Source organism: Lagenorhynchus albirostris, chromosome 7, assembly GCF_949774975.1.
Source record: "Lagenorhynchus albirostris chromosome 7, mLagAlb1.1, whole genome shotgun sequence".
In the NCBI taxonomy this organism is placed as follows: Eukaryota; Metazoa; Chordata; class Mammalia; order Artiodactyla; family Delphinidae; genus Lagenorhynchus; species Lagenorhynchus albirostris.
In genome coordinates, this window is record NC_083101.1 from 102,543,222 (window position 1) to 102,570,110 (window position 26,889).

General features: G+C 41.3%; 1 protein-coding gene across 1 annotated transcript in view; it reads right to left on the reverse strand.

The window, feature by feature from the left end:
- Positions 1–928: 928 nt before the first annotated feature.
- The window catches only part of EBF2 (EBF transcription factor 2), a 193,828-nt gene continuing 167,867 nt past the window's right edge, over positions 929–26,889 (reverse strand). Inside the window, exons 11-16 of the mRNA XM_060155686.1 lie at positions 21,824–21,912; positions 20,203–20,268; positions 19,942–20,119; positions 17,478–17,663; positions 9,345–9,512; positions 929–3,833 (exon numbers count right to left, since the gene is read on the reverse strand). Coding sequence (XP_060011669.1) covers positions 3,802–3,833; positions 9,345–9,512; positions 17,478–17,663; positions 19,942–20,119; positions 20,203–20,268; positions 21,824–21,912 — 719 coding nt within the window. The 3' untranslated portion in view covers positions 929–3,801. The remainder of the gene's footprint in view (positions 3,834–9,344; positions 9,513–17,477; positions 17,664–19,941; positions 20,120–20,202; positions 20,269–21,823; positions 21,913–26,889) is intronic.

Consider the following 26,889-nt stretch of genomic DNA (forward strand, 5'->3'; position numbering starts at 1 on the left):
TGATGGCCTTCCCCTCTGCAGTGCTCACTGCCAACCTCTACTGCAACATTTCTGCCATCCTTTGAAGGCCCCATCAAGCCCTGCCTCCCCCATGGAACCTTCTCTGACCACTCCGGCTCTCTGTGATCACCATCTTCTCTGAGCTCCTACAGCGCTTCCATCTTCCTGTATGAGCTATTTTCTATAAATTATTTCCTTCCAGAGGCATGTGTCTTGTTCTCTTCCTATGATCTAAAAATAAGCATCACGTCTGTGTCCAGCCTCAGTGTCTGATGGATCAGCCTTTAACATTTGTTCAATTTTGCAGTTTCAAATCTAAGTAGACTACTCACCTACCCCAAAAAGTCCAACACTGGATGTAGGATCATTGAGTTTTTATGAAGGGATTTGACCAGATGGATACATAAATAAATACATACAGAAAAATGGCCTAAAGTAATACGAATTTCCTCTTCCAGGTAAGCACCTCAGAACACTTTCCATGTAAGCAAAAGATAATAGTAAGATTTCCTCAACCAGAATTCGGGGACTCGCAGCTATGAGAAAATCCCCAAACTTAAGAATAAGTCCCAAACTCAATTTTTTCCACTTCAAAAAAAAAAAAAAAAGCCCGGGCTTCCCTGGTGGCGCAGTGGTTAAGAATCCGCCTGCCAATGCAGGGGACACGGGTTCGAGCCCTTGTCTGGGAAGATCCCACATGCCGCGGAGCAACCAAGCCCGTGCGCCACAACTGCTGAGCCTGTGAGCCACAAGTACTGAAGTCCGCGCACCACAACGAAGAGTAGCCCCGCTCGCCGCAACTAGAGAAAGTCCGTGTGCAGCAACAATGCAGCCAAAAATAAAGTAAATAAAATAAGTCATTTTTTTTAAAAAAGGCCAAGTTCCAATTATTTTTACAGTACAAAAATTTTATTTTTTGTTAGGATAATTTAAAGTTTAAAACTGAAGTAGACATATTCATTTTACAAACAAGATATTCTTTCATAAGTAAGACCATTAAAAACAGTAAACAAAAAAGCTGTCTTTACAAAAAGCTCTGTGCATAGCAACTTTATACTGTATATAACTGACAAAGCAAAACGATAAAATGAAACTATACAGTTTGAAAATGAGACCTTACTGTACAAAAGGTAGAGAAGGGGATGGTTTTTAAACCATGCATATTGAAATGTGCAAAGAAAAACTGGGGGAAAATACGATGATATAACCAAAAATGAGATAAATAATGAAGTAAATTGTCCCTTTAAGTGAAAAATCTTAACACAGCTCCTTTTACAAAGATAGGATAGAATTTGTAGTTACCTATAGAAATACTTATTCCAAGTGGCACAAAAATAACCTGGGACCGGAATGATTTAACAGCAATGACTAAAGAGGACAGAGTAGCTTTGTTTTTAATTTATTAGTACACTAAAAATCATCCTTACACACATTTGTACACTTAAATAGATCTGTCACTGCTGAGGTTCTAGCTGAATGGTCAAGGATGTCTGGTATTTAGTTACACACATTTTTCGGTGTAAAGCTATCAAGAAATTCTACAATCATTTTGAAGACAGTACTGCACTCATCTTCATGCAAGAGCAAACTTCACAGATTCTAAAAGCAATGCTACTTAAAAAAAAACATTTCCTTATGTTGGATTGGCTCAAATCCAGGTCTAAACATGCTTAGTTTTGTTCTGCTTTCACTTTTGGATGGTGATGTTTGTCATCCACACTCTTCCTCTCCCATCAGATTTTTCACTGGGGAAAGTTCTCTTGTGTGTTTCCCTGTTTTTTTTGGTGCTTTAAGCCCTGACTAGGAGGGACAGGGACGGTCAGCAGGAATTACGAGTATGCCAGGTTTCCAAACCCTTGGATTATCATGTGCGTAGAAATAATATTTGGGTCATATTGGGTAGTTCTAGAATAGATTAAAGGCAAATAAGACCGTTGGGGGTTGAATAGGTGTGAGCAAATGGAAGGGAGGCTGAATTTATGAAGTTGTCCAGAATTGGCTCAGATGCACTAAACATGTTTTTCCAGCAGAGCTGCATCAATTTCTAATAGAACCCCAACCAAGAAGCCCAAACTGAAGTCTGTATATAGACTATACTGTGGTGCCAATGAGTCAGCAAGGAGAACCCTGGTCTGGACAAAAATGACATCCTTGTTGGCAATCCAGATAATTCTGGATACATCTCCAGGATCACACAGGCTTTCAAGACTTTACTCCATGTTAGCAGTTCCTGCAAGGTTTCTCCTGCTAAGAGCTAGTCCCAGAACTTACGAGTGCCTGTTGCAGGCCTGAGGAAATGCGTTGCTTGGAACACAGGTGCCCCTACTCTCTGACCCTGCTAAGAATCTAGGTTTCCATTTCTTTGAAGATCAGAAGAGAGATTAGGGCTTTTAACATGCCTCTTCTGCACCCCATCACATTCTTGCCCGGAAACGGTGTCAAGTTGAATACATATTTTTTTCAAGTGAGTTTAATGCCATGAAAGGGGAGATCTGCAGCGAGAAGAAAGGATGTGAACATCCTAAGATTGACGATGAAGAGTCCAAGAAACAGAGTCACCGTCTTCAAATCCAGTTTCTGAAGTTCTGTGGGGCTTAAATCTCTGTGCTGAACCACGTAACCAAAGAGGAGGGAGGGAGGGGCTCTGAAAGGGAGATTCCACAGAGGCCACTTGTTTGGGAAAGTCACATGGCTTTGGCTGTCTTTAAGGTGAGACCCGTCTTTCCCTGGGATGCAAAGCCGGGGACACACTAAAACATGGGAGTTCTCTGCACTGCTCAGGGGAGAATGTTGAACGCTAATATAAATTTTAAAAATTATGTATTCACAAAGAGTGAATACCTAAAGGGACATGTAGACTATTTAGAAAGCAGACGGAGCTGGGAGTGGATTGATGGGTTTGAGTATTTGTGTACGTGCATGGACTTGCATCGTTTCTGCATCAGGTGGTTCCATATAAGATACATGTTCTTGCCTGTGGGTCAGTAAAATGATGGAAAAAGAGGGGGATGCGGGATGGGGGATAAGAGTCTAGTAAGTAACTGCAGTAATAATCACACACCTTTTAAACTTGTTACTACATGTTTGCATCACTTCCATTTTACATCAGGAAGAGAAATTCCTCTCTCTTCCAAAAAGGTCTTAATTTCTACCTCTACTTACAATAAGTTACACGTTTATTTATTTAAATAATTGTAAAACATTTTAAAATTTTTCCCTTTTTTTTGTTTTTTTTGTTTGTTTGTTTTTTAAAGAGATTAAACTATAAGCAAACACACATACAACAACATTTCATCATTCAATTCAGGTTTCATTTTAAGAAAGTCTTCCATGCTGGTACCCTGTTTTGTTCAATTTTTTTTTCTGCATAAACTAAATTGGTATCTGAAAGGCTTCATAGAAAATAGAAACTTTCAACTTTTTTTTCCTACAAAGAAAAACAAATAGTATCCAAAATATTAAGCATGAATCGTTTGCCAATTTTTTTTCTTAAATATTTTACAAACATAGGAAGGTGGTTCTCATAATGTTCATAACAAAGAATTGCATTTCTGCTCTTAGCACTGACTACGTCAATGACATCTTTTGTCCTTGTTCCCAAGAGGGTCAGTTTGTGTAGTTACCATCAGAGCTACACAAGAAACGTGAGACCAGGTAAGAGGCAGCTCCTTGCAAACCCAGATCTGTCCATCATGTTCACCTGGGGCACAACTTTCCCCAGAGAGCTCCTAGTGCTTTCTTCATTATTGGTCCATCAGAGTAAGCAGTTTTGTGCTATAAGAAAGCAGTTCTTCCTCTTCTTTACATTGGGGGCACGACAAGTCCGGTCATGGCTGCAAGGGAAGAGTGGCACAGGCATGAGACTTAGAGATTCTTTACATTAAGGTCTAGAAACCAGAGAGAGGGGCGGGGCCTGGGATGGACAGTCTGGTACCGTCCAGGGAGATGGTGCCCTTAGCGGATATGGGAACCCATTTTCTCCAGGTCTGGTCTAGCAGACAGCCAATGAGAGGCACCAGAGCCTTACTGAATCACTGAAACATAAACAAAGCTTGTTGAAGTTTTGCTTGGGAGGCCAGAAATTATGTTTTGCTTTACATTAACAGGTTGTATACATGACATAAGAGACATAAACGTGTAAACTAAATTGTAATATATGTCTAATATATTTTTCACTCTTAGACTAAAATAATTTCTAGATTATATGGTTGGAAGAGGAAAATATATTCCAGGTGCCAAGCCTATTGAGTTACTTACTAGGCATGGTTTATAACAAATCGGACTTTCTGTCCATCCTAGCTGAAATTGGATGAGTTTTTTTTTTTTCCTAACTAGCTCATCTTCCTTTGGGGCTCACAGCTGTACGTGATGTCCATTCACTAAGGGATGCTGATCCACTAGAACAAAAGACTTAATTGAGTTCCTAATTTGGGAGTCACCCCAATCTCTACTCTTCACCCCCAATCCAAGCGCAGTGTCCAGCGCCCCTCTGTCAAGAGGATACTGCAAATGCCTGTCTGGGTGGCATCAGGTCCAAGGTTTCCCCTCGATATGAGAAATAAAGCAGCATCAGCACAATGTGGAAAACTCACACAGCAAAACGCAACCCTCTGGCCTTGGCTTTCGGGTGATGAACCCGTCAAATTTTCACATTCTTGGAAACTGGCAGAATAGTTTCCTTGTGTCCAGACTTCACACTGCATCTAGAATTTGATCCTGTGAGTTTTATTGTCTAAGCCTCATCTAAAGGGCTTATCAAACATCATAGAAGCATTTTGCTGAACGGTGTTCACTAACCTGATAAGCAAATGGACAAAATTCTTCCTGCTTCTTCCAACACGTCTCTCTCTCTCCCCCTCCCTCCTTCCCTCCTCTCTCCCCCACCCCTCCCTTCCCCCATCCCTCTCCTCTTCCCTTTTCTCTCCTTGCCAGCCAGTCTTCTCAGGCAAAATTGTCAGCCATCTATTTCCCTGACCATACAGCCTTTATTGAATGTTTGTGAGATCCAGATTAAGGTCTTACACAGCGGCGAGCAAACACTTAATTATTTTTGCCTGTATTACTATATATTGAATCGATGTAACTTTTCAATAAAGGCAGTTCAGTTCTGGACACTCCCCAATGATTTGGAGATATAGCAACCCTGGCAATTATCCCAGAGTGTAGGAGGTATTTTATTTTATTCTTTTTTTTTTTTTTGTCCTGGAGGGAGCTGGAAAACGAATCCGGCACAGTGTATACTATTATCTCGACGATCTGTACTCATCAACTGTGAATGCCTGATAAATGAGGTAGAAGGTGGGGAAAATGAACACTGCACGTATAGCTCCCCAGCAGTAGGTTTCGGGCTCACGTTTTCAACTTTAACTTGTCTATTACACTTCAGACTCATCAGCCCCTTCCTTTTCCTGCGTCCTCAGAGAGTTATCTAAGGAGCTTATTAAAAGGGCAGAGCCTCTCCGAGAACAAGATCCACTGCACGACTGAAGAACAGATTTCATGCATTTTCCTTCTCCCTGGTCTCACACCAGGCACTGCGTGGGCTGCACTCTGCTCCGTGGTGACCCTGACTTTTTGCTTGTAGAAACCGTAGCCAACAGACAGAAAGCAGCAGTTATTTGGGAGAATCCTTAACTGCACTTTGTCCAATTTCTTTTTACCTTTGACATTTCATGGGAATGTAATAATCCCTCTTCGGTCCAGGTGGAAAGGTGGTACGGGCGAACGGTGAAGAGAAGACCTATACTACTTCTGTCCCCAGAGAGACAGCGGGCTGTCGGAGTGCAGGCTCTGGGGTCAAAATGTCTGAGTTCAAGTCATCAGTCACTGGCTGTGTGGCCCTGGGCAAGCTCCTTAACTAAAAATGGTGATACCAGTATGACCTTCGCCTTTGGGTCACACGAGAGGCTGGAACGAGATAATTCCTAGAAGGCACTTGGTTCAGCATCTTGCACGTGGGATCAAGGCACAGTCAGCGAGTCTCGGAGAGTGTTGGCTGCACAGTCCCTCTGCGGGTGACTAAAACCACCTCAGCTTAGAGCAAGCGGAAAGAAACTCCCTCTCAGCCTGTGATCACCCTCCGCCTCGGGCCACATTTACACCCTCCCACTGTCCCTAAAGAGATGGAGTGTCCTGCCACTCAGCCCCCGTCACCCCAGGATCCCTTCATTCAGTGATTGCAGGCAGCGTATTCAAGGTCAGCGTGGCTCTCTCCCTCTCTGCACCAACGGGACACGTGGTGATGCTGGACCTTGAACTGCTGAGTCACTGGTCCAAGATGAGGAAGAACCAGAGTGAAGGCTTCTGGAAGGCATCCCCTGTCAGCTCCATGTATGAAAAGTCCTTCACCTTTCCTACTTCTTCGCACACGTTGCTTCTCAACCACCTTGGGATAGAGCCATCAGTTCTCCTGTTTAACAGGCTAGGAGACTGAGGCTCTCCGATGACAGTGACTGGTAGGGATGCCCTGGTACAGCCTGCAGGGTCTGTTGAAGTCAAGTTCCGTGTTCTTCCCACAGCTGGTAGCCTTTGTGGTTCCCCTCGGAATTCTCTCCTATTTCTCCACACACCACTTTGTATTTTCATAGTTCTTTGTTTTTCAGTCTCCAGCTCCTAATTTAAGTGTTGCTGTCTGCTTCCCCTCCACCGTTTCCTCCTCCATCCCGGCCCCCATCCTTCTCCTCAAGGTTAAAATCACCAGGGCAATTCGGAGGAGTTGTAGGACCTCAAAGAGGCTCAGGACTTCTCAGTGATTCTGTAGAAATGAACTAGAGCCCAGGACCTGTGTCCGTGTGTAACCAACTCAGTTGTCACTCCTGCACACACAGTTAAGAATGTGCTGCTCAGACACTCTGTCACTGGTAGTGCCAGAAGCTCGCATGGCTGAGGACCCTAGAGGGGGTCTTCTGGCTATTTCAGCTGCTGCTGCCTCCACCAGGAAACCTTGCTGTGACCACACAGACCGTCCCAGCTCTTTGGGACAACTGCACCCTGACCAGGTGACACCACAGGGGCCCTTGGGCCTGCAGCCACTAGCAGGGTGGGGATTCCAGGCCATGGCTGCCAGTGAAAGCTTTGTCCTGGCCTCCCTGAGGGCTGCAAGCTGGACAGGCCCCACAGATGGGTCTCCCTGGACAGCACAGACCCAGAAGGGTCTGAGTCAACCAGCTCTGCTCCCCTGACTCAGTCCCTGTGTGAGAGAGGGGCTGGGGGAGGGGCGGCAAGTGGCAGTCCAGTTGCACTTTTCTTCCTCCAAGTGAAGCTGAAAATATGGGCAGGAGTTGCCTGGAATGAAGGAAGGGCTGTACCCCTCCTGTTCTCCTCCTGCACCTGCGCTTGCCCTTTGCCCTTAGTCTTTGTTGGGCCTCTCACTCTGCATTTCCCCAACGAAACCTGTGTGGCCCCCGCCAGGTTTTTAAAAAATTTTTCTTGGAGTTTAGCTGATTTACAATGCTGTGTTAGTTTCTGCTGTACAGCAGAGTGAATCAGTTATACATATACATGTATACACTCTTTTTGAGGTTCTTTTCCCATATAGGCCATTACAGAGTATTGAGTAGAGTTCCCTGGGCTCTACAGTAGGTCCTTATTAGTTACCTGTTTTATATATAGGAGTGTGTATATGTCAATCCCAATCCCCCAATCTGTCCCTCCTCCCCTTACCCGCTGGTAACCATAAGTTTGTTTTCTACATCTGTGACTCTATTTCTGTTTTGTAGATAGGTACGAGTTCCTTTGTACCCGTTCTTTAGATTCCACATGTAAGCCATATCATACAATATTTGTCTTTCTCTTTCTGACTTACTTCACTCAGTAATGACAATCTCTAGGTCCATCCATGTTGCGGCAACCCTGCCAGGTTTAAGGGACATGACTGAAACCATAGTACTTGGAAAGGGGAGTCATACTGCTGAAGGGGAGATAGGGGAGGGGAATAGGCAGCAAAAATTCAGCAATTGTTTCCTATCCCAGTCTGGAGGTGAAGCCATCGTGGGAAAAGTTCTGAGCATGTCCCCTAATGACAGGCTAGAAACCACTGGCCCTTGTTGGGAGGTGCGGCAGGTGGAGACGCTCAGCTACAGGCTGAGCCTGTTTCTCTCTGGATCTGACATCTGGATAAAAAGCAAATACATATATATATATATTTTTTTCATTCAAATATACAGATGTTTCCAACTATTCCCATGCTGGGCGGCATGTAGACCCAGCTGCTTTGTCTAGTTAGAAGCAAAAGAATTTTTAGGGGCTCTTGTGAGGGCTGGGCTTTCAACTCTTATTTCACAGTTTGTCTGTCAAGTCACTTGACTTCAAGGAGGTACCATCGCTCTAATGGTAGGATGTGTCAGGAAGCTGACGTACCTCCCAGAGCCGTGCTTGGCCACAACGGGCGAGTGCACCCTCACGGGTGTCCCCAGAGGCTCGGGAACCCCTGCGCAATCATAAAGCCACTAGGCAGATGCCATTCCAGGGACAGCACAGCCCATTCGAGGCTCTGCTGACCTCAGAGGCTTTGATCCACGAGGGGTTAACCAAACCAAACCTCTGCCCTCTTTGGTTCTATCCAACACTGCTTGTCGTGAATGTTTTCATGTCAAGACGCAGGGAGCTGCCTAAAAATAATGTGGGTCGTTAAGCTCCCTGGCGTTCAGCAGTTTCCAATTTGCTCTTTTGCCATCAGCTGCCTCCCATTCACAATGAGATGATTAGATTCTCATGTACTCATCACATTCGTGCTATGTCATGTCATATTATATTTTAGGACATTGCTCAAAAATGGGTTTGACGGGGGATATTAATGTTTGTTCTTAGATCCAGTATGTCTTTTTTTCTTTCTTCCCTACCCCACCCCTGATCAGGCACCTGCTATCAATTTGACCAGCATGTAACCAGAATTCTCAGAACTTGCTCGTGGCTCCTGACGGATCTTGTCCATTCGTGCCATGGGACTGGGAATGCACTGCAGATGGCAAACTGATTCGGTAAGCAGTAGTCACCATGTAGCATCTGCTGTGGTTGGCCAGGCACCTTCTGGGAAATAGTGACATGGCCTTGTGAAAAGCAGAGGTCTGGGGAGTCCGATGCCCCTAGAGGGTATATGTGACCCCACCACAGTTAATTTGTGTCCTTGCAGAGTTGTCCGACTTCTCTGTTATTCCCCCATCTTGCTCTTGGATAGAGAACTAGCCCAGTTGTACAAGTCATTCGGGTCTCATGATGAAAACACCAAAGCATCTCCTTGTAGGTAAATGACTAGAGATACAGAAGGATGCTGAGCTGTTTGCTCTTACCTTGCGGACCCTGTGGCACACGTATCATGCCGATACCCACGGTGCTACTTTGCTTACCTCTGAATCCATTTCCATTGCCACTGGAGCAAGCAGGTGAAGGGGAGCCTTGGGGCCTGATGACGGGGGCGAAGGCACTCTTCTGTTTGACAGCAGGAAAAACTGAAGAGGAAAATGGGAGGATGGAGGACGTGCTGGAAGATCCAACAGTGGGACTTGATGACATGACTGGAAAGCAAATGCACAATCCTTTTTTAGAAAGAGAAAGATCTAGGAGTTACGTTCTCTCTTCAGTACATACAACCTCTACACATTGCTTGAGAAATTACGAATTTATTCCAGGCATTGTTCCTGAGTCCAGGGATTCAAAAAGAAGTTGAATGTGACAAGGTCCCTGGCTTGTCCCATGGGAGGAATAAACAAATAAAAAAAAACTAATAGGGTCATTGTCCTGTTGGAGGAGTGTCCACGACCCTGAGATACAGCGGGCAGAGTGCTTTTCTGCCTGGAAGAGTCAGGAAAGTGTCAGCAGGAGATGAAATTCTGATAGGTCTTAATCCACAAGTAGAAGCTCGACAAGAGAAGGCTAAGACCAACAGCTGAAAAATTATCCAGTCTACTAAAAATCAGAAACCTCTTTTTTTACCCTAAAAAGTAGTCCTGTCTGGGAGCCATGTGCTTCCCTGGCAATTCTCAGGGCACCAGAGGTTTGATCTGTCGGGTTGGCATCTTCTCTGAGTGCACCATCTCTATGGGCCACTTCCTCATTAAATGTAAAAGTTTATTAACATTTAAGAGATTACCTCCTTCTTCCTCTACTTTCAGAGCTCCTGGGAAATAAAGCTGCAAGTCAGCCTCCTCTGATGTGATGTGTAGAAAAAAATACCAATATTAACATTAAACTGACTTAAAGGAAGCCAAAAACTAAGTGTTGTGGATTTCCAGGAAAAACAAAGGCAATTTACACAACGAAGGGCCCCATGTCTTAATGTCAGACACTCCACCAAGTCACATCATACGAGAAAATAATCTCCTCCCAGGTTCAGCTTGCTCGAGAAAGGGGTAAACTTGAGTTCACAAGGGTAGAATTGTTCGAGATAGCATTTTATAGTATGAGGTCAAGTTTCAGGGGCTCATTTTAGCATACTGTCCAGAATTCTGAACTGTCCAAGTCACATGACTTGGTAAAAGGATTACTGGAATGTAATGGCAAAGGCCGTGACAAAGGCTAAGAGTGCTGACCTCTACTTCATATCATCAGTGGTCCAGATACTCCACAAAGTAAATCTGAAAGTGAGAACATGAGTACGAGTTATGGTTCAAAGACCAAGTACGAGGTGAATTGAAGGTCCAGTGTTCTGATATCCTGTGGAAGACTCCATCCCCATTTCCCCCCTCTCCATATAAAGGTAGACTTTGGGCTGTGTTCACAAATTGCCTATATAAAGCAATCATACAGCGTACCTCCAATATGATGTCTTTTACAGCCGTACGACAAACCAAAGACTTCAAAAAAAAAAAAGAGCTTCATCTAAAAACTTCTTATCCTGAAGTGGTCCTGATTTAAAGGGCAGTGCAGAAGGAAGCATCCAAATACATCTCGGTCTTTCCACAAGTAATATGAATCAAAAGAAAAAAATGGTGGTATCGATATATATAGAATGAATAAACAAGGTCCTACTGTGTAGCACAGGGAACTACATTCAATATCCTATGATAAACCATAATGGAAAAGAATATGAATAAGAACGTATATATATGTATAACGGAGTCACTTTGCTGTACCGCAGTAATTAACACAACATTGTAATTCAACTATATGTCAATAAACAAGAGAAAAAATTGGAAAGGAGGAAAAAATCCTTAAAGAATCTCATGTAATACTTGAAGATGCAAATGAAGAAGAAATCTGGCTAATTCACTATTGCTATGGGAGAGGATACAGGTTTAAGCACTGAGAATGGATCTTATTCATAGTTCCAAGTCAATCTCCTCTTCTAGCCTTGGTTTTAGCGTCAGTGAAATGTGTGTGTGTGAGCAGGGTGGGTGGGTGAGTCCTCTCCTCTTTCTGTAAGGCACAGAATCAGAGGCCAAAGGAACGCTGAGAATCAGGAGCCCCTGATTCTGCCCACCATGAAATCTCTGCCATACTATGTGATCCATGCGAGCACCAGAATGGCACCTTGGTTTCTGAGTCTGCAATAGCAGAATCTCCCCTCATACACCATGATAGAGGAGGGTTTTTATAATGTGAATTAGACACACACACACACTCAATTCCATGTATATTCAGCATATGACTCACTTCTACAAATACTTCTTTTTTAGTAACAGATCTAAAAGCATGCTCATTAGCATGGCCACCACCTCTCAGTGGGAAAGGAGTCACTTCAGGCTTCACCATGTGGTGTAAAAGAATTGTTACAGAGCTGAATAAGCACAGAGCTGTAACATGCCCATTTAAAATATTTTTAACAGAATTTTTGTAAAATGTCAAATTACATCCAAATTTAAAATTTAGTGCGGCTATAATAAAAAGCCTAAAGGAAATTTTAATCTGTGTGTGTCAACAAACATAACGTCTATATTTATCTATTTAAAACAACCACCACACTGTTAGAGCCAGAAAGTTTTGTTAAAAAAAATTTTTTTAAGGAGGCATTTGTCTTAACAGATATTAAAACTTATGATAAGCCTACACAAATGAAATCAGTGTTATACTAGCATAGAAATAGGCAGACAAATCCTTGGCGAAAATAGAGTCCAGAAACAGACCTGAGTATACATGAGAATTAGAACTTAATAAAGGTGACATTTCAAATTAGTGGGGAAATAAACACATGGGAACAATACGCTAGCCATTTGGAGACAAAATTTAGAGTGCTTCCTCGTGTTAAACACGAAAGTAAATCTAAGTGGATTAAACAGTTATTTGTAAAAGCAAAATTATGAAGGAGCTAGTAGAAAAATTAGGAAGTTATGTAATTTACCTAATGCTTTCAACCCCCAAACCTAAACAGAACATCGTAAGACATGACAAAAATATTTCTATAACACATACAGAAAAGGCAAATGACAAATTAGGAAAAATATCTGTCATCATTATTTAGATATATTCAGATTCTCAGTAGCTAATAAGTTTTTATAAATTAATCAGAGAACATCCCACTAGAAAAATGGGCAAGGGAAGTGAAAAGGAATGTCACAGAAGGAAAACTGAAAATGACCAAAAGGCCTTTATAGACCTATAAATGGTCAAACCGATTAGTAATCATATGTAAATTAAAACAGTAATGAGATGTTATTTTCCACTTGCCAAATTGATAAAGATTAAGAAAAACTTAAGAGGGCGGGGAAACAGATACTATTCCTTTTCTAAGGGGAGTACTAACCTCTCTGGAGGGACTTCAATAATATGTATCAAAGTATTTGAAAATGTGCATATTTTTAACCCGGTAATTTAATTTCTAGAAATTAATCCCAAGGAGATAATCATAAATGTGCAAAAAAAAAAAAATCCAAGGGCGTTTTTATAGTCTTGAAAAACTGGGAAATAAGTGAAGTGACCAGCAATAGGGTAAACTATATTAGGTCCATAAAATGGACCACTATGCAAACATTAAAACTAATATTGGAGAAGAATATTTAATGGCATGGAAAGATACACCTCCTCAGATGAGTAAAGCAGATTACATAATAACACAGACAATGAGCCCACTTTTAGTTTTTTAAAAATACACGAAGAAAAAGTCTAGAAGGATGTGATACACATCCAAATTTTTAATGACGATATCTGGCTGACAGAATTGTGAAGATTCTTACATTTCTTTCTCTCACTTGTCTGTATTTTCAAAATTTCCTACAATGACCGTGTATTACTTTTGATGTAGCAGAAAGCAGCAAAAGCTGTTAAAAGAAACAAACGGAAAATCTCTGCTTCTTTGGGAAAAAAGAATATAATCCTGAGCAATAGGCATAATAGCTTTCCTGGACGTTAATGTGCCTCTTTGATCTAAGGCTTAACTGCCTGTAAACAAGGTTGTCTGTTAACCGTTCTTTCACAGATTCCTGGGAGAAGCTCGTTGACTGTAGTTAACTTTGCAATGCAAACGCCACTCCTCATGTCTGTTCTCCGTTCTTAGGACACAGGCCTGCACTGATGGATTTTTATGGCGCCTAGCTTCGTATCTGTGACTGAGAATTTTGCCATCTTTCTTCTGCTCTCTTCTTCATTGATCTTATGGCTGAAACCCATCAGCTGTGCATCAGAGCAGACGCTGTAATTTTCAGGATGTATCTATCCATAACTGCAAGGCTATACTTTAAAAGTTAACCGTGGTTATCTCTGCATAGAAACAGTGTCATTTTTCTTTTCTTTTTTACATAGGCGTGCTTTTCAATGCGCCTACAGTGAGAATGTTACAATTGTCATAGGATATTTTTTTTTTCCTTTCTGAAGAAAAAGACAATAGAAGTACACCAAAATATTAACAAGGTGTTTTTTTACGATGGGAGTGTACTTTCTTTTAAAAACTATTTCCACATGTTCTAAATGTTCTACCATAATCATTTAACACTCTACAACAGAAAACGTCTTGATATTTATTTTTGAAAACATGAAAATATTGAGGCCTGGGACAGACTCTGAGACTATATAACTGAAGTAGGAATCCCTGAGGCCAGGGATGAAGGATCCTGTCTGTATGGATCCTGTTCCAAACTTTGCGTGTGCTTGGTGGCTATTCTACTTTGGAAGAAGTGGTCCCTTGGGTGTTGCAGGCTTGTTGAGTAGAACATCTTTGGGGACACCAGCGTGTACTGTTTTAGGAAAGTGGATCACACATACTTGAAATTGAAAATTTCTCTGGACACCTCTCTCTGTGGATAGAGGCCAAAGTAAAGGCAAGCACTTCTAGCCCAGAAATCTCTGTGAACATGGGGAGTTAAGGAAAAACCACTTTTCTTCTTCTAAGGATTGATTGGCTTGCACCGTCCCAGCTGGAACTCACCAGGCACACATCCTCCTTTGCATCGAGCCATTGCATTTGTTGGCGCTAAGGGGTCTGTCAGCGTTTCATTATAACCTCCTATTGTCAGGGGTTTAGAATTCAGCCATAAAAACTTGCACTGAGCTGGAACTTGGCACATACTGCTACCGCCAGGAAGTGAAGTTTGTATGTGGAATTGAAAAAACATCTGTTTGGCCATTTTTGAAGTGGTGTGAGAGCAAAAACAGTAAAGATGCAGGTTTTTGATACTCTGCGTTGGCCGTCATGCAAGTCAACTTGACTGAGAGGTTTGACTTTATTTCTTTTTAACGTCTCTGGCAAGTGATTGCTCCGTGGCATGGCCCAGCCACATCAGACTAGTTTAAAAAATAAAATGAAAAATCAGAGAAGGGTGTTTTCAGACACAAGCAACTGAACTGATGAAATGGTATCCCCCTGAGCTTTTTAATTTTTTTTAATTTAAAACAATTTTTTTGTATTTCCCAGAGAATTTGAGACTTAGCTGGGTAGAAATACAGGTCACGTGCTATTGTAATGAACTCCATAGGGTATTCAGTATTTTTGCAGTAGGGGATTTTATTGTAATGAATGCACTGTTTGGAATTCCAGTCCCAGTCTGCAATTCCTTCAGACCGTTCCTCAGAAAAGGAAGGTGCAAGGGGTCTCACAGACCCAGCAGGAAACAAGAGGGCATTCTCTGCTGTGTTTCCCACTCCCTCTGGGCAGGGTACCTTCCTCTTTCTATTTTGTGCATGCTCTCTTGTTTTAATGGGTGACTTGAAGACAGGGTGTTACTGTTTTTCTTATGGCAGTGGGATTGACTGATCAAGAAAGGGTAGTGGAAGGAAGTTGTCACTTGCTGGAGTGGGAAGTGTCCCTTTCTACCGAATGAATTATCTAGTAAGAAACATCAAGCCATCCACACCAGATGGGCAATTTCATTCATCCATTCACTCTCTCTCTGTCTCTCTCTTTCTCTCTGTCTCTCCACCCACACCCCACCCACTCCTTCCTGTCTTTTTTTCCTCTCTCCCTCACCCATCACCACACTAAACACTATATTGTTATATTAACCATTTTTGATCTACAAAAATGAGAATTTCACATGGTTCAACCATGTATGTATGATTGAACATATGAAATTACACATTTTGGAAATAAAGAAGAGGTGGTTTCATACGGCTCAGCCTAATAATGTGTTATAAAGACATGAGATATTTTTAATATTACTGAATAATTTAAAAACATGATATCCTGAATCTGACGACATATGATCTAGCCACATTTTTACTGTTTATTGGCAATGAACCCTTGAGTAAGTCATTTAATAACCCTTCATATCTTAGAAGGGAAAATGATGATGATACTAGTATAATAAATTATATTAATAAATATATAAACATGTAAATTATATACATAATAAATTATTATGATTATTATATCCATATTATATGGTTGTGAGGATCTGATTGGACTCTATGTGTGAACATGCTTTTTAAGCTGTAAGGTAGAATGTGGCTGTAAATTACTCTTACTGTTGTGACCGTTATCATGTGACATTATTTACACAATGGCTCTTTTGTCCTTGTATCACTTGCAGGGGCTATTGAAGATGTGGTCCCTTCTGCACATAGGGTACCCTCTCCACAAGGATGCATGGGAGAAATCTCGCCAAGGTCTCAGCCACAGAAAAATCAGGTTTCTCTTGAGCGGCTGCTACTATTGCTACTACTAATAATGTGTGGACATAAAATTTTATAACAAATAGTGTTTGTCTCTTTGCTTTACCATCTTGGAAGCCTCCGAACCAAATTAATGACTCCCTTGGATAGACCAGACGGCATCCATTCTAACCCTTGGATTCATCTTATTTTCTGATACATATTTTTTTCTTTTATGTTTCTTATAGTCTCTATTTTACACTTTCATGCTGCCCATCTGACTATTAGTATTCCCCCAGAACATTTTTGGAACAAGAGAAGGTTAAAAACAAGTAAGTAAGTAAGTAAATAAATAAATAAATAAAGCAAGCAACAGTTTGTTTTCCTTGGTCCCTCTGATCTCATTGATCTAATTGGCCATCTGACAGGACACCATGAAGGACGCATGTCTTTGCAGCAACGAGATTTGTCCTGGGAGAACCAACCTCTGCTGCTTGGCTACTATATCTTCACCACACTTAGTATGAGTGTTGAGTGTAATGAATTGAACAGATAACCCAGAAGTAACTCCTGGATGTGTGTCCCCAGGGAACCACAGGCCCAAAGGCTGAGAGCAGTGGCCTCCAGACCCTTCGCACCACTTCCCGAGCTGCGGTGGAAATGGCCTTGACTCCCCCTTGTTCCTGGCACGAGGGAACCGCTCTGGGCAGCAGAGCCTTGCAGCAAGGTACAGCATTTCAAGGACGCTCCGCTCAATCACTCAGCCTCTCCACGGTGGCTTCTCCCCCAGCCTGAAATAGTCCCTAAGTAGCCTCATCTTCTCTGAGGCTCCTGGCCTCACTGTGCGAGGTCCCAGCTTAGCCCCCAAAGCCACCTGAACGAGCTTTCGTAACTTCCTAGAACGTCTAGCTTGCTGCTAGCCCACAGATTAGGACTAAGAGCCTCTGTCCCCATATATTACACTGTCACCGGCAGTCAAGTTCCGTCTCTCTGGAGGTACGTAAGGGAGGGGAGAGCCATGTAACAAAGTGAAAAGGGAGATGGTGTGTTACACAGAATAAGCTGGAGTCATCAACTCTGTGTCCAGATTCTTGTCCTTCTCCACTCTAGCTGTCTGATCTTGCACAAGTCAGTTAACTGCTGGACACCTAAACTTCCTTGCCTATACTGACCTCAGAGAATTCTTGTGAAGAGTAAATGAAACACTACATCTGAAAGTGCCTAATGAAGAGTGTACAGAATGTTAACTGAGTTGGAATCTTAATTCCTTGCTCTCGTCTACACAAGCCACATCTATTGTTTCCCTGTAAAAAGGGAATCGTTTCACTCCTCTTCTCTCCCTTGAAAAGCTTTGAGTAACCAGATGAGCCCAAGTCCACTAAAGGAAAAGTACAAAAGGCAGGAAGGACCACTCCTCCGTGAGTCAGTAAGATGCTGGAATGCTACTCTCCCTCAAAAGGCTGAAGAGTAAAACCCAGGGATAGAGAGACAGGGAGAGCTGGAGGGATGGACAGGGCACTTACTTCCATAAGGGGAGCCTGTGGGGGAGCCGTTTAGAAATCCTGGAGATCCTGGGACACCCAGGTTGGCCATAGGGACGTTGCTGTAGCCGTTCATACTGTTACTGGAGGTGCTGTAGTTAGACTGCTGAGGGGTAGAGCTGGAAGAGTAGCCCCGCGGAGAGATGCTGCTTGTGTTGCGGATGTATCCTGGACAACAGAGAGAAAGCGCAGATAAATGAACCCGTACACACGTACGTACACACACACACACACACACACACAGCACAGACCAAATATGGCAAATATGGCAGCATAGGTCCACATGGCCCCCAGTCTATAGAATTCCAAGTTGACTGTGGGCTGTAGTGGAAAAGTCTGCAGTTTGTCTTCAGACTTTTTATACCTTCCTGTCTCTTTCCCATCTCGCACAAAACCATATCCCTGTAATTCCCCCCTTCCTCCTCTTTCCCATTGGCAGTCAACATCTCCAACTCACACCAAGGAGTGAATGACTAACGGCAGTGACATCTCCCAAATCCTACTTCATGTAACGCTAGAGCCCTCTGAGATACTGATGGGTATCACTGAGAAAAGCGTTCTGTGGTCAAATAAAGCTTGGCAGATGGTGCGTACCGTAGCGTATTGAAGATTCGTATATGAAGGGCCTGGAGAATGAATAAACCGGTTTAACTTTGCTAACCTAGTGTTTCCCAAATTTAACATAACATAGCATCTTTTCTGGGTGTGATGGGGAAAAGGCATCCTGATAACATTTCAAGAGGCACTAGCACTCTGAAGATCACAGCTATAGAAGTCTGAAGTTGTTACCATGCCCTGCTGGGTGGGGTGGGGAACATTTTCGTTTAAAATGCATTGATAAGTTCATCTAAATGGGCTGTTCTTTCGAAATAATGCCCTTTGCAGCAACATGGATAACACCAGAGCTTATCATACTAAGTGAAGTAAGTTGGAAAGAGAAAGACAAATACCATATGATATCACTTATATGTGGAATCTAAAATATGACACAAATGAACCAATCTGGGAAACAGAAAGAGACTCACAGACACAGAGAACAGACTTGTGGTTACCAAGGTGGAGGGGAAGTAGGGGAAGGGATGGTTGGGAGTTTGGGGGTAATAGACTCAAACTGTTACATTTAGAATGGATAAACAACAAGGTCCTACTGTAGAGCACATGGAACTATATCCAATCCCCTGGGATAAACCATAATGGAAAAGAATATAAAAAAGAATGTACCTATGTGTATAACTGAGTCATTTTTCTGTACAGCAGAAATTAATGCCACATTGTAAATCAACTACACTTCAATTTAAAAAAATAAGTTAAAAAAATAAATAAATGGGCTGTTCTTTGACCAAAGACTCGGAAGCATCCGCAATTGAATGCACGGAGATCCAGTCCAGAGTGGGATGAGTCCTCCCCACACTTCTGAAACCCCAGCACAGAGACCTCACCTAATCTATCCTGAAATAACCACATAGGATAACTGTCTCTAAAGCTATTTAAGAAATGACCCAAATTTAGGGGAAAAAAAAAAAAAGGTAATAATATGTCCCACCCATCTTTCTGTAAGAAGAACTCACCCTGAGCATGAGACTGAGGAATTCCCTTGCAATGGATGATAGAATTAGAAATAAAACTATCCCAAGGTGAGGTACATCAGCAGAAACATTTACTCCTTTTAAAACATGATTTATGATAAATTTAGCACCTTAATAAAATCAACCTCAATGACAAAAACCTTTACTCAATATGCTTTACGTGTAGAAGCACTGTTAACTGTGTTGCTGTATTTATATATTTGTATACATTTGCATATATATATATATATGAGATAATACACAAATAGAAGTTACCAAACTAAGCCATTCACCCTTGGCACTAGGAATTTGGGTGTAATTAACAAGAATAGCAATAACTCAGCTCCTTTCCATTATTCAGTTTGATGACCACAATAGCAGAAGTGTAGATTTTATTCAAACAATACCCGTAAATCTAGTTTTAGTAAGCCTAAACTCTTCTAAATTCACAATACTTAAATGTTTCCAGTTAAAGGATTCTGCCAGGTACCTAAAGAGCTCAAAGTCTAACAATACACCTAATGTTGAGATAATCCAATGACTGCATTGCTTATCTGGGACACACTCTTTTTTGTTTGTTTTTGCAGTACGCAGGCCTCTCACTGCTGTGGCCTCTCCCATTGTGGAGCACAGGCTCCGGACGCGCAGGCTCAGCGGCCATGGCTCACCGGCCCAGCCGCTCCGCGGCATGTGGGATCTTCCCAGACCGGGGCACGAACCCGCGTCCCCTGCGATGGCAGGTGGACTCTCAACCACTGCGCCACCAGGGAAGCCCTGGGACACACTCTTATAAGAATCAAGCTTTAACTCCTTCCACTCCAGCAGAACCAGCCTTTTAAATGTATAAGATGTTTGCCTTTTGACTCTGAGAAAGGTAGTACCTTGATTATTTCCCTGTGTTGACTCTGAGATGCTGACCCCAAGCTGGCTGCCATAAGAATTGATGCCCATCATGCCACTGTGAGCCGGAGAGCTGGAGAGAGCTGGGATCTGGCTGGGATTCCTGGGGACACTGTACAGGGCTTCAGCAATATCTGCGGCACGCTTCAAAATGATGTCCTACAAAGTGGCAGGTTGAGGTGAATGTTTTTATCGAGCAATAGGAGTTGAACTCAAGAGAGTGCAAAATGGGAGCACCTAACCTGGTTATTGTGTGGTGTCCCATAGAGCGCCTCCACCAGATCTGCAGCTCTTTTCAACAGCATTTCCTAGAAAAAGAAAAGAAAGGGTGGGATATAAGCAAAGGTAAAACCCAAAATGGCCAACACAAAGGAAAATTACGTATAAAAATCGAAAGTCCAGGCATCCCCCTAAAGTGTAAGTAACTAGCCAAGAGGTCCTATATTTGGTTTGACAGGTAGACTATGATCACACGTATGAATCCCCCTATAAATGCATATCTATGTGAAATACTTCTCGATAAAAGGGCTCCACAAATAGCTTGGCTACCAAAACAAAACACAACCAAATTAAGGGTAAAGTTGGCTAAAATTAATAACGTCATGGGAGTTCCATTAAAAACTACTTACAGACCATTCCATTAAAAAAATCTGGTATTCTAATTAACCAAATAGTCTCAAAATGATTGATTGACCTGAGCTTAGCTGCCTGCCAAGGAGTTGTCCAGAGTACTGAAATTATCCTGGCAATGCCTTCTGCAAAATTTTACTCTAATAAAGATGAATTCTTTCAGTAATATTTCCCCCTGTTCACTTTAACCAGAGAGAATTAGTAATCAGTAATCCCTTTCCTCTCATTTTGTCTTTTCCACCTTCTGTTTTTAACAGCCTTTTAAATTGCTATTAACCTACTTTCTAGATATCATCTAATTTAATGGTGGGGCTGGGGATTTTTCCAAGAGGAAAACAAAGGTGCTATGCAGAAGCAACTGCTGTACTTGAATTTCACTCACACTACAGAAAAGAGAACATGGCATTTTATAATGTATGTACTTAAAATGTAAATAAAATGTTAAAATTTCGTAATTTCTCATTAATTAATACCTAATAAATTGACTTTTTTTTTTTTTTTTTTTTTTGCGGTACGCGGGCCTCTCACTGTCGTGGCCTCTCCCGTTGCGGAGCACAGGCTCCGGACGCGCAGGCTCAGCGGCCACAGCTCACGGGCCCAGCCGCTCCGCGGCATGTGGGATCTTCCCGGACCGGGGTACAAACCCGTGTCCCCTGCATTGGCAGGCGGACTCTCAAGCACTGCGCCACCAGGGAAGCCCTGACATATTTTTAAATAAAGAAAGCTAAAATAATGGGCCAGATTCACTATATAATTTTTGTGAGCAAGTTCATTTGAAACAGATACATTTCATAGAAATTATATATGGATGTGTTTTCCACTTCCTTAAATATCTGTGTACGTACTAGGCCTTCAGTGAATACTTGATTGTGGATTACTATGTCCCTGTAATTACGGGTAAACAAAATTACGTTTAAATACAAAGGAATGGGAACTTATACTTTTAAGCAATTATATAATTATTTATTTTCATAAAGTTGGCAATGTTTTATAAGCTGAATAATTGTAGTGTGTTTGTTTCATAGGCCCAACTTTTCAGATTTCATATTTCCTCAGAGATTGACCATAACATAGTTCACAGTTAGTAGATATTTTATGCGCATCTTGTATCTCCAGCTTAGCCAAATTTCAATGCCTAATTTAATTTTAAAGAGACTTAAGTCGCTAGATTTATCTAAGTTTGCTGAAATTCTCCAAGAAGTTTTTCACGTGTCATTTTCCAAAGCATTTTACCTTAGCTAATCTCTCAGGATCTCCAGGATGCCTTGGGATGACTTTCTGCAGTCTCTGAAAGCCATAGTCTATGGTGGGTTCATTTAATGCTGAAAAACAAAAGTCTTCTTTTTGAGTATATAAACTGGCCATAAAGCAAAGCTTCTAATTAAGTCTGCCATGGGTAATAGAAAGGTCTCCAAATTTCAGGATTATTATAATTATTTTATCATTTCTGCCTTAAGTACACACACTTATCATTCTCTGCTCACTCCCAAATAATCAGAAACATTACACAATCAACCATATCCCATCCCAGTTTCTTCGGAAGACGATAAAGTACCTTTACATGCTTTTCCCTTCTTCCCTCTTTGCCTCCTTCCCCAGTATACCTTCATCATCTAGTAATTCTTCTCCTAAACATCACTTTTTCTTAATCATGCTCTTAAATATTTACGTTCATACATATATAAACCTTCTGTGAGTTTATTCTCATAAAACTCTCTTCTTATGCATAACAGACTTTCAGAATTTTCAATTATGTTTTGTTACACATACATTCACTTCATGTCAGGCTTCACCAGATACTGCCAAGTTCCATAGGAGCAGAATTCACACTTATTCTGTTTTGCCACTGTGTTCTCATTGTTGGAGACAGAGCCTGGCACATAATAGGCACTTCGTGTCAGCAATTGTAAAATGAATGAGTGAGGGAATGAATGAATGAAGAACCTATTTTGGCATTTCTACTGTGCTAAAGAGTTTTGGGGGTTGATTCCTTTATCCTTCTTTCCTCTCCCCCTTTACTTTTTAAAATTTTGTTGCTTATATTTTATGGTTTTAAAATTAATACACGATCAAAGTAAAGAAAAAAGATATAAAGGGTAAAATAATAATCACCTGCACTCCCATTAGGCAGCAGTAAACACAGGAGGGTGTATTTCCTTTTTAATCTTACTTTTTTTTTTTTCCGGTACGCGGGCCTCTCACTGTCATGGCCTCTCCTGTTGTGGAGCACAGGCTCCGGACGCGTAGGCTCAGCGGCCATGGCTCACGGGCCCAGCCGCTCCGCGGCATGTGGGATCTTCCCGGACCGGGGCACGAACCCGTGTCCCCTGCATCGGCAGGCGGACTCTCAACCACTGCGCCACCAGGGAAGCCCAATCTTACTTTTTGCGTATATGTTTTATAAATATTTTTTCTTTTATTTGAACTCTCAAAGCAACACCTTTTATTTAAAGAAATTATTTAAATTTTTAAATATAGAAGCAAAGATAAAATCATCCATAATCTCACCATTTTAGAGATGATCTGGGTTGACATTTTTGCTTATATCCTCCAAGATTTAAACACACACACGTACTTAAAATTATTCAGAGCATACTATTCACACCATTCCATAACCTACTTTTTATCCATTTAAAAATATATCAAATTTTCCCCCAGGTCATTAAATATTCTTTTATAACATTATTTAAAATTCCTGCATATTTTTCCATGACATGGTCTATAATTTATTTAAATGGCTTCCTAATGTTTGGCATTTAACGTGGTCCTAATTTCTCACTATTATAAAAATCAGAGCAAAAATTATCCTTTGTGCATAACTTTAATTCTTTCGATTGGAAAATTCTAAGAATTAGAATTACCAGAGAAAAAATTATGATTTATATTTAAGGCCTTTCACACATACTGTCAAACCACTCCTCAGAAGAACATATAAATTTATACTCCCTCCAGCAAGGCATGTGGTCATTTTAACTTACATTTCTTTATTCATCAGTGAGGCTGACATTTTTTTCTTATACTTGCTGATCATTTTAATTTTTTCTTTTATGAACTGCTTATAATACTTTCTGCACTCTTTTCTATTGAGAATTAGGCCTTTTTTTTTACTTGTAAAAACACTTCACATATTAATACTTTTAACACTCTGTCACCATGTTACAACATTATGTCCAAATCTGTCCTTAGGTATTACAGGTAGAAAGACCATCCCAACTGCAAGATCTGGCAAGTACACATTCACACATTCACACACACACACACACACACACACACACACACACACACACACACGGGGGGGGTGTTGCTTATACATACATATACGAATTCTTTAGGTCCACCAGTAAAATGTGTACTGTTCATCGTACAGGTAATAAGATTTTTGGTTTTCATTTTTTGCTATGTATTTCACTTTTTGTTGATTTTATTGTGAATATGATTACTCCCTCATCATATTTTCTAAGAGTTTTACTAGCACCTAGAAACACTTTGGTTGTTATGTGTCTGCACAGGCAGTGTGTGTGAGGGGAGTGTGTGGTGGTATATACTATAGTCATTAAGAGAATCAGCTTTTGAGTCAAGTAGATCTTGGGTTTAAATTCCAGCTCCGCCATTAACTTCTGTGAACTTCTGTTTAAAATCCATCTCATGGGTTTGCTGTCAAAATTAAACGAAACAATGTGCAGCATGCCCCCAGCACAGTTCTTTGCAGGTAAAAGATCTTAACCAATAGTAGTTGTCTCTTATTTTGTAACCAAACCCCTGACAGATGTACTTATTTTTTCTGTTCATTCTTAGGTTTGTACATTCAGAACATCTATATGTGATGATCATTTTGTCTCCTTTTGATAAGTATATTAATTCTGTTTAGTTCTCTGAAGCCCATTCTTGTATTGGCTAAAACTTCCCAAAAAGTGTCTGAAAAGATGACTTTTTTTCCTTTAAAGTGGGAATGACACTAACACTTCAGCACCAAATGTGATGTTGGCTATTTGAGATAGATATTAGTTATCATGTTTTTGTTGTTGTTGTTGTTGTTGTTGTTTGCGGTACGCGGGCCTCTCACTGTTGTGGTTCCGGACGCTCAGGCTCAGCGGCCATGGCTCACGGGCCCAGCCGCTCCGCGGCATGTGGGATCTTCCGGGACTAGGGCACGAACCCATGTCCCCTGCATTGGCAGGCAGACTCTCAACCACTGTGCCACCAGGGAAGCCCTAGTTATCATGTTTTGATAAGGGCTTTTATCAGGACTTCTTAGAATTTTAGGAAATTACAGTCATATGAATTTTCTCCCTCGACCAATTTAAATTGTATTTTAGAGTAGATTTCTCAATATTTCACAATTAATCCTTGACTCATGGATGTGGTATATAATTTGCTTAGTATACTTCTGAATACAATTTGTTACTGTTTTCTTATGGTTGCTGGTGGGAGGATGAAATCAATTACATTACTGAGAATAGCGCCTGGCACAATTTAAGCCCTCAACACGCATCTGTTACTATTATTGTTGCTGGGGATTTGTGTGCCCATGTTAGTAACTGGGACAGTGTGCATGGTGTTGTTGGCTTCTGAAATTTTATTTTATACCAGCTTTGAAAAAATAAATTGAGAAGCTTTCTATATTTTATCCTATGCACTATAAAACTTATATTGCATGGATATTATCTCTTGACTCAAAGTTTGAAAGAACCCCTGTGAAACTGCTCTTGTCAAAGTCACCAATAACATCTTAGCCAAACCAAGAGGAAATTTTCCATTCTTACCTTAAACTCAAGTTAGCATTTGACACTGGAAAAACTCTCCTGCTGGAAATACTTCAACTCATTGGCTTTCTTTTTTTTTTTTTTTTTTTGCGGTACGCGGGCCTCTCACTGTTGTGGCCCCTCCCGCAGCGGAGCGCAGGCTCAGCGCCCATGGCTCACGGGACCAGCCGCTCCGCGGCATGTGGGATCTTCCCGGACCGGGGCACGAACCCGTGTCCCCTGCATTGGCAGGCGGACTCCCAACCACTGCGCCACCAGGGAAGCCCTCACTGGTTTTCCTGAATGCACGCTGCCCTGTTTCACCCCTGCCGCTCCACTCAGGCAATCGCAACCTACTTTGAGGACTGCTCAGCTTCCTCTGTCCGTCTGATGCTTCTTGTTGCCAAGGCAGTCTTCTGCTTGCCTATACATTCTTCCTCAGCAACCTCATTAGTGCCCCCAGGATTCCCATGTCAGGCCACATGCTATGACAAATCTTTACTTCCAGTTCAGATAGCTTGCCCAAGATTCAGCCTTATTTATCCAAGTATTGGCTGGAAATGTCCACCTGGATGACCCATAGATTCCTCCCTTTCAAGATACCCCAACTACTACCCCAGTAGTATTCATGTTACTCACACTGAATGGCCATGAGCCATCAAGAAATCATGCATTTCATTAAGATTTTAAATGTTTTAGCATGGAATCTAATAGAGTATTTGTTTAAAATTTCTACTCTTCTATTTATGACTCTCCACACAGTCCCTCACCCCGCACCAACTTTGTTACAACATTCTGAATAGTCCTGTTTCTAATTTTGTCTTCCTTTAGTTCCAAAGAGAATATCCTAAAATTTCTAGGTGATTGAGTATTAAACTCTTAATTATTTATTCTAATTAATTGCACTGGATTCAAAAAGGTGGCCGGCAGAATATCTGCCTTTTGAAATGTATTAAGTTTTTTGTGAATTCATATTAGTCTTGTCTGTGTTCCACGGGAAATGCTTTCAATGTATTATTTAATGTATCTTTTTGATCATATTATTTAACATCTTTTATACATAATTGCTGCTATAAATTTATCCTTCCACATGTTCCTTGTATGTCTAATAGGTTTTTAATGTATATGTTTTTCTCTAGTGATTAGGAAGATGCACATCCTATTTTAATTTAAAATAGTCCCTCTGGCTTTCTATAAAAGTATTTTATTTTTCCTAATTGAGTCTATGGAGCCCCTCCACATATTAAAAAAAAAACTGTTGCTTACCCTTAATTTCCCCACCTCATTCTCTGTACTTCTACATTTTTGTTGATGGTTCATCCTCTTCAGCTAATATTCCTATTATTAGATTTTCTATGATCTGTCCCTTTAAGACATTAACTTTCATGTTTATGTTAAGCTTTGTCATCATATTAACAATAATTCAGATACTATATGTTTAATCGCTTTTTCTTCTGACCAGTGGTCCTGTGGTACCATAACTTTTCCTTTCTTGCCTTCCTCACTGATCAGTTCTCCAGCAGTCAGTTTACCTCAGTAGGAATAAGAACTGAATTC